Source organism: Ceratina calcarata, unplaced genomic scaffold (assembly GCF_001652005.2).
Source record: "Ceratina calcarata isolate Rehan_Ccalc_2016 unplaced genomic scaffold, ASM165200v1 scaffold171, whole genome shotgun sequence".
Taxonomy (NCBI): domain Eukaryota; kingdom Metazoa; phylum Arthropoda; class Insecta; order Hymenoptera; family Apidae; genus Ceratina; species Ceratina calcarata.
This window is the reverse complement of record NW_017138459.1, coordinates 140,358-149,042: the sequence shown is the minus strand read 5'-3', so window position 1 is coordinate 149,042 and position 8,685 is coordinate 140,358. Positions and strand designations below refer to the sequence as shown.

General features: G+C 37.2%; 1 protein-coding gene across 7 annotated transcripts; it reads left to right on the top strand.

Annotated features, from left to right (window-relative positions):
- Positions 1-1,688: 1,688 nt before the first annotated feature.
- Positions 1,689-8,540, top strand: LOC108632778 (large proline-rich protein BAG6). Of its 7 annotated transcripts, none has more exons than XM_018037564.2 (22): positions 1,689-1,796; positions 1,910-1,963; positions 2,070-2,162; positions 2,633-2,753; positions 2,833-3,057; positions 3,135-3,327; positions 3,395-3,513; positions 3,590-3,848; positions 3,928-4,051; positions 4,131-4,325; positions 4,402-4,606; positions 5,050-5,184; positions 5,252-5,426; positions 5,503-5,762; positions 5,826-5,984; positions 6,052-6,133; positions 6,248-6,365; positions 6,463-6,763; positions 6,834-6,967; positions 7,078-7,287; positions 7,368-7,478; positions 7,563-8,540. In XM_018037564.2, the coding sequence occupies exons 3-22, from the start codon at positions 2,100-2,102 to the stop codon at positions 7,983-7,985; spliced, it is 3,612 nt and encodes a 1,203-aa protein (XP_017893053.1). In that variant the 5' UTR covers positions 1,689-1,796; positions 1,910-1,963; positions 2,070-2,099; the 3' UTR covers positions 7,986-8,540. The 7 variants fall into 7 exon arrangements, with proteins under 7 accessions (XP_017893053.1, XP_017893056.1, XP_017893055.1 ...); XM_018037567.2 differs by having other exon boundaries at positions 1,910-1,987; positions 2,833-3,048; XM_018037566.2 differs by having other exon boundaries at positions 1,910-1,987; positions 4,131-4,319.
- The last annotated feature ends 145 nt before the right edge of the window (positions 8,541-8,685 follow it).

Sequence of the window (8,685 nt, the reverse complement as noted above, 5' to 3'; positions counted from 1 at the left end):
GGTCTTATTGGGGCTTTTTCTGCTCGGGCGCCGCGCCGGGGCGCCGGGATCCGCTACGGTATGAGACACGCCGTGCCGTCACTTCCTGCATACAAAACTGAAGCACCATTAACATTCTTCTGCGACGTACGATCGGCCGTATTATCTTCTACCGACACGATTATGTTTACATGCATGCACGCATACAAAGAAATCCGTGTACTTGCACACTCGCGTGGTTCAGTCGATGCCCTAATCTGAATAATGCGATCGGCCTGCCGTGAGTCTCCTCTGCTTCTCTTTTTCATCTTCGTCCGGATCACGCGATCTTCACGGCGATTCGATATCTTCCTTTTTACACGTGTACATATGTACGCGGATACCTATTCACGCAGAATCATGTTCACCTGTCCCCAAAAGTAATAACATCTATTTTGTCTCTTGTGGACCTTTAACGCCTCATTACCACTTTCATGTAACTTATAGCATTATCAATATATAGAAGCCATAGAGGGCCTAGAGGGGGTAGAAACCATAATGGTGTACGACACTTTTCGAGCAAGTTGTTACTTGAAGCTCGAAAAGGGAAGATCGAAAAAAAGAACTCGGTACAGTTCATAATGTATGTATCAGAATGAGTGCATAATTCAAAGCGAAAACTATTCCCTTCTGTCATTCTAAATGTTGAAGTAAATTCAAATTTATTTAAAGTATTTTCGCTTTGAATGTTGGGTATGCGTATGAATATGAGTGTGTGTACGCGGTATGGGGTTATCCCTTCATAAATTCCACTCTATAACGGAAGAAATTTAACTTCATCCCTCTCTCGTTTCAATCAATCTACTTTGCCCGCGTCTTAGTATACCCGCGCCGCGAATAATAGTTTATCAGTCAGTATCAGTTAATTTGCTTGACTGAGGAGAAACTGCGGTTTTAGCGGTCAAGCGATTAACCAGAGCTTGGATCCTGCATTTTGGATGGTCTGCCTCGCCAGTCGTGGGGGTGTTTCTGTTCATTCCTATGCACTGCGCTAAAATACTTAATCCTGGGTATGGTGGACATTTGGTGCACTCATATCCAGGACTTTCGCATATGCGGCGTAATCATAAATTGCATATTAAATTCTATTTCAATAATTTAATGTATGCGCTGATAAATGTTGAGATAAGGACAATAACTGACTTAATATACACAACTTAATTTTCATCGTATATATATATACATATATCTAAGTCGAAAAGGGAAAGGGAAAACGTACGGAAAAATGAATATTTCGTTTATTGTAATATGTAATCGGTAATGTAATGTAATCGTCAATAACAGCACACCGACGAATATTTTGCTTTCTGTTTTCTACTTCGGTGGCAATATATTCTAGAGGGCGCAAAAAATTGCTGATTTTCTCGTGCGACAGTACGCTATCGGTATCAGAGAGACCTCTCTGCCGGTATCGGTGGTAGCGACTAAACTCATAAGAAATAAAACAGAGAAAGAGAATGATACGAGCCCTCTCTGTGTCCTTATCTAACCATGTTTGCTCAGTCTACCTTTCTGTGTACTACACAACTGTATTTCTCCGAACATTTTTTCTGACTGCTTGCGCGTTGCGTGGTCTGGCGCGGTCTATTCTTATATGTTTATGGTCGTTATCCTTTGATTAGGGAATAATGGGGTTAAAGTTAGAGGATTGGTAACAATTAATAGCCAAAGTGAATTCTGGGTAAAATAACGTCTGCCGTGGTGTCGTGTCCGTCGTGTCTGATCGTGTCGGGTCGTGTCGGGTCGTGTCGGCCGTTGCTGTTAAATTTAATAGGCAGGTTTGTCAAACAAATGATTTCACAATAAGAACAGTACGCTAGAATTTAGTTATTTAATTTCTCTGTATATTGAAGTCAACTAGCATTGTGATCAATTCCTTTTTACGTCTTAGATATCGACCATTTTTTCGGGATTCTTACTTACACTTAATCAAGTGTCGTTTACGGTCTGTACCTATCTACGTACTTGCGTGAGTGTAGAAGATGACTCCGTATTACGCATCAGTCCGTCTTAGTACACATCATTCTACTTTCTGTTTTCGTGAATTTTAGCTCCATCCTAGCAGCTGAGGCCGATCCACGATGATTAACCTTACGGTGAAAACCTTGGATTCACAAAATCATCCATTTTCCTTGGAGGACGATGTAAGTTTTTCTCATATCATGATTCGCCAGAAAATTTACTTCGCATTCTATATGTGTATGATTAAAATTACTGTCCATTATAATCCAAATAATAATATTCATTATTATTCTAGAAACANAATATACGTATTAAGTGAACATAATTTCATTTTCTGAATGTCATCTTGTTAGGTTATTTTGTTTGTATTATTTTGCTTAACATAATATATTTTTAAATTTAATTTATATTATGCCATCATGTTGTTCTTAAAAAAATTATGGCCATGTTGAAGATTAAACAAAATAATTATAAATGTAATGCATAATGTTATAAACATTAAAAAATATATAATTTTGATGGAATATATGTTTCAATAATATTTACATGTGTAATTATATTTTAACATATAAGTCATATGTATTAATATCATTTTATGACTGTAAGAGAAACAAATGATCATTATAAAACACATTTATTCCAAATTTTATAGCAAATTACAGTTAGAGAATTCAAGGAATACATAGCAGAAACAGTAGCAGTACCAGCAGATTCTCAGAGACTTATTTATTGTGGTAGAGTTCTTCATGATCGCATGAAATTAAATGATTATGGTAAATAATATTATATTGAATTCAATTTATTTCTGTAAAGTTAATATTCTATGCTATTTTCTATTATTTTATAACTTAGATGTTAATGGGAAAGTTATACACTTGGTACAACGTGCACCACCACAACCTAATCGGTGTGGGAATGATAGAGGTCAAAATCAAAATCAGAGCAGTGGGTCTGTAAATTGGCACCATAATCCACTGAGACCACAACATCATCGACTGTCTCGAATGCAACGCCATGCTATGTATCTGGGTGCTATGGCAGTACCAGCTGGGGTTGTGGCAGAACATGGTACTAATAGTAACGTCGTTTTATAAATATTTCCTTTAAACATGTGTAATATGTAGAATATTTAATTTTTTTATTCCATTAAATAGGTATACCAATACCTCAGTTCAGTAGTAGTTTCTCTAATAGCCGATTAGTTGCTGCAAGACACATGCTTGAACGTGCAGACCGGGTTATGGATCGACTTGAAAATCCTCGTTCTAGTAATCTTCCTACGGCCGAAACCAATCCACCAAGTCTAGGTCAATTGATGCAGGAATCAGAGATAGACGTCGAACAGCCGTAAGTAAAAAAATTTTGTCATGTATTTACAGTGTACAATGATAAAGTAAATCAAGAAACTATTTAGTCTTTCCAGCGAAAACGAGGGTAGGACAAATAATGGTGCCCGATTGATAGAAACTGCTATTGCTGCAATAGCAGCTGCCTTATCTACAGCTGGGGCAAACAACGTCACCTTAGTTCGAGGTTTGTACTAGAATCAATGTGGATGAAAGCACACCTACACAAAGATACAACATGAATTCATGTATTTTTTAAACAGGAAGTAGTGATGAAATTTCTGAGTCAAGGCCAGTAGTAAATGAAAGTAATGAAGAGACTCAACCTGATACACAACGCCAACAACCGCAACAACAACAGCAGCCGCAACCGCAAACGCAACCGCAACCGCAACCGCAAACGCAACCGCAACCGCAACCGCAAACGCAACCGCAATCGCAATCGCAACCGCAACAAGAACAAGAACCAGAACAAGGATCTACATCAACTAGCGATGGACAAGGAAATCCTCGAACACCAGTGTAATGATCTCTGACAGATTTTATACTTGTTTAAATAATATTTTATTCCATAATATATTTATCAATATATAATTTTTAGAGTTCCGCGACTTTCACGCTTGGCAGAGATGCTGGACCTATTACTTGATACTCAAGATCGTTTACGACCCCATATAGAGCGTTATCGTAAAATTATGCATGACGATCCCTCATTACCTCCGGGGGTAAGTATATAATACTCTTTGTATCAATATAAATCTATTTTGTTTTTAGCGAAGCCTTATATAAAAACGTCATTAATAGGAACGCGTTGAAGAAAATCAGACATATGTGAACGGTGTAGGTGAATGCATACATTATATGTCACATGCTTGTCATTCTTTGAGCGATGTAATTGTGGACATGAGTCAAGAACCACCTAGAACTTTGCGATGTAGACCGATTGTTATTCAACATTCAGCTATCTGGCGTAATCCTGGTATACCGATTCAGGTAGAGGTGAGGATGAGCGATCCTGGGATATGAACATTGTTCTATATTTACTGACATCATTTCTTACCCTATTGCTTATTAGGCACATATCAGTTTACATGGTCGTAATGCAAATAATAATAATGGTAACGAGGAAAACGGAGAGTCCGGAAGTGCACCTACGCAAGCTGAAACAAGTGAGACCAATACCGAAAATAGTTCACAACAGCAGGAATTTCCCTGCACTACTCCAGCTCAAACTGAACAGCCGGAACAGCAACAGCAGCAGCAATCAGAACCACTGTTTAGTACGTATGTTAGTCTTTTTGAGTAAAAGAAATGTAGATATGAAAGTTAACACGTTGAGCGCGGCGTCATTCCCTGGGGACTGACAGTAAACTTTTCGTTTGGAGCCTGGGACCGGCAACGTCAAAGTTGAAAATAAATGTTGCAATTTAAATGAAGTTTATTAACACTAACCGAATTGATCTGATCTATCTATCTCTTGAGGTCGCTCTCTTCCCGTTCTTCATCTGATCATCTTTTGTTTATGCCTTGCATATTTCTGCATTGGCTGTGCCATTACCATAGTCCAAACGGAAAGTGAAACAAAATCGTTACCGCGACATGTGTATATCTTCTGTTTATACTATGTAACCCAACATTCGTCGAGTGGTCGCGGCCCGCCTCGGCGAAACGGAAAGCTAAGCAAAATCGGCTCCGCGCTTAACGTGTTAACATTATATCGCAGGTTTTAATTTGCCTCACGATGTCGAACTCTTAATGGAAGTCGCCCCTGAAGGTAACATAGATGCTGTATCTGGAGATGAACAAACTCAATCGAGCGAAACTAACAACAATAACAATAACAACAATAATAATGGCGGTAAGTTAATATCGGTAAATTAGTATTAAATTATTATTTCTGTTACAATAATTTTATTGTTATACAGCAAGAGTAAGTGCAACCACTGGTACATTTTCTTGGGGTTCGCCGAATTTCTTACGAGATTTGATGCAAACTGTTGCTGGACATATGATACAAGGAGGTACTGCAACAGTAATACAACAAACTGTTGCGCCAGTGGATACTGGAAATACAAACGCTGGGCAGAGCACGCAAGCACGGTACGTATATTAGCATTTTTGTGGTGCAATACCTATTTTGATCTTAATTATCGTTATGTATTACGTATCATTTTAGAAGCAATGTTGGTACCCATCCTACTACGGCAACGCGAACTAGAAGTACATCGCGTCCGCACAGATTTCGACACGTGACACATCCCGTAGGTGGTGGAATGAGTCTAGGACCAACTTATGACTTTGATCCATTCCTACCCTGTCAGTCGCACCATGTTCGTCACACCTCAAGTTTCACTTCCAGTCCTGTTACATCTCCATCACAGGGAACACGAACAAATCAAACGACCACCGCTGAAACGCAGACACAACCACAAACTGGTATGTTAATTAAATGTTAAGTTAACATTGTTACATCTATATGAATGTTGGTTCTTACAATAGCTACCACCTCGAGTGCAACCAGTAATACTAGTTCTACAAATACTACTGCATCAACGACGTCGCAAGCGAACATGAATGATCCTGCTATATATTTATTACACCAGGTGCTTGGAAGTACTGGTACTCAACCACAAACTACTATCAACATCAATAGTGACAGTAAGTAGATATTAAAATGTTTTTTTGAACATTCGAAATAAAAAACGTATGCCAACTTTTTTTCTAGATCCTGGTATGGCCGAAACTCTTGGTAACATGTTACAGATGTATACTGGTGGAACTGTACATGTGGGAATCACAGGACCTGGGTAAAATTTTATATTCACATACACACAAACACGTAGTATATGTATAAATTATATACATGTACATACACAAAATTGTACAAAATATTAATTTCCCACGTTGTTTTTTATTATTAGCAATGATAATCCTGTTAGAGATGTTACTCTCGCAAACTTATTAGAACGTAGAGGTATCCAAATGAGTATTTTTACATCTCAAGCTGAAAACTTCCTTGTGAATTTATGTGTATTAGTGGTAAGTGAAGGATCTCTCTTTTTTAAATAAATATATATAATATTCTTCTGCATTAAGATGACTTCTCTTTCTTTCTTCGTTTCAAATTATTTTTTAGGTACAAAATATGACATTAGAAGGATTAATAAGATTACGCATTGGTCAGTCGGAACCGCTTTCTAATCTTAGAGCACCACTACAAGAATTTTTCCGACAGTCTTTCCCAAATGTTCCAACGGAAACAATTCAGGAGCAAGCTATAGAACGAATGTTGTTACTTTTAAGACCACATTTCGAGAATCTCTTAAATGCAGAAGAAGACAACAATAGAAATGGTTCACGTATAGACCTTTGCGCTACTATTGAAGCTTTGTTCCGTCGCCATATCAAAGATATATTACACCATCTGTTTAATAATGGTTTGTAATGTTGTCGATATGATTAATTTTGAATTTTAATTATGACATCTAAATTATTGTTTTGTTTTAGAAATTGATGATGCTAATTTCGGTCAAGAAGTTTTCATAATTGTGAATAATATGGGAAGAGAATTATGTGCAGTGCTTCGATATTCCATTCGTGGGGGACAAGAGGGATTAGAATTAATGGCATCACGTTTTGTGGTATGTATACTTTAGTCTATAAAAGATTGATATTTTTCGTACATGTGACTGGGAGTAGTCATTCGACTTTTCTAACATTTTTTTTATGAATAAAATTTTTTTTCAAATAGACTGAGATGTTGGAGGGTATTCATCCTACAATGCGTCGTTTGATAGTGAATGCGTTCGTTATTCAATTCCGTATCTACTCCTTACTGGTTATACAACCTCCAGAATCAGAAATTCTACCACTTTTAATATACAAGGAAGTACCTCCTCAAGCGACAATCGTGTCGACGGCTGCAACGCATCAACCATCACAACCACAATCCGATATCGAAGTAAGTCTTTTGCAGATTTTTATTTATGTAGACCTAATTCACGACTTAAATGAATTCAATAACTTAAATTGTCATTGCAGCCTATGGAAACGGAAACTGTAGAAGTGAGGACAACACTCGAGGCATCCTCTCTACCAGAAGACGGAGACGAAATTCCAGAAACTTTCCCCGGTCATGAAGTATTACCTTCAGTAAATACAATATATTTATATGCATTCACATATACAAACATATTATATCTTATAAACGGAAACGTAAAACATTGTTCATTTTAGGATTGGGTACCAATAATTGCACGAGATGGAGTAAGGCAACGCCGTCAATTGCAAATGCAGGGAATTACAAACGGTGGTGTAGCAGCATTCAGTGATGCTTACTTAGGTACACTGCCTACTAAAAGGCGTAAACTTATTGAGCAACAAAAACCACGATTATTGGTTAGTCCCACTCCCAATCATTCAGCGATAGCTGCGTCTATGGAACGTTTAGTGAGAGAAGGCGTAATCCGAGCAGGGGTGGAAGAAAATGAAGGTGCTGCAGTCGCTGTAGCCGTCGATCCTGGTGTAAGGCACGCATTCGGTCAGGCAATTAGGGACTCTTTGAATCCCAACAGATACGGTACCCCAGATTTTCCAGACCCTTCACGTTTTCCTAATGCAACTAAATATTTTGCTGATCAAGATAGACCACAGAAATAATCGTAAGAAACAAAAAGCAGTTTTTAATGGCTTAGAGTATTTATAAAGGAGAAGGAGTAGCAAATAAAATAATGACGGGGGAATCAGTGACCAAGGAACATAAAAATAGACTCGTAACATATGTACGTATCCAACTATGTGTATCCACTATACTATATGTATTCACTATACTATACGTATCCATAAATATTAACAATTACAACTGTACATGTCAATTTAATATGTTGTGAAAAATTTGAAATGTTTTCAAATATCACGTTACGTGAATTATTCGATTTGGTTAAGCGATATAACAGTAGTTTTGCGAAGTTTCTTTTGACTTATTAGTATAATAACATGTTAGACAATTACACATGTATGTTTCTATATCTCATTAAAAATTACAATAAAGCGGCTACTCCTACGTTACTCTAAGCATCGGGTAATCCCAATATGACATTATATAAAAAAAATACTTGTTTCATATTAAACTACGTTTCTTGTGGAATTGTAGTCGTACAAATGAAATATATTGTTCTTAATCAAATTACACCTTCGTAGGTGTGCTACAAATAATAGTGCATATTATCTTGTGACGTATGCTGCTATAATCCTTTTAATATTAATTTCATCCTTTCATTCTGCTTTTTAGCGATGACTCTTGAACAATTTTATTACTATTACTAATTTCTATATCAATAGTTGATTGATAGATAAAGCA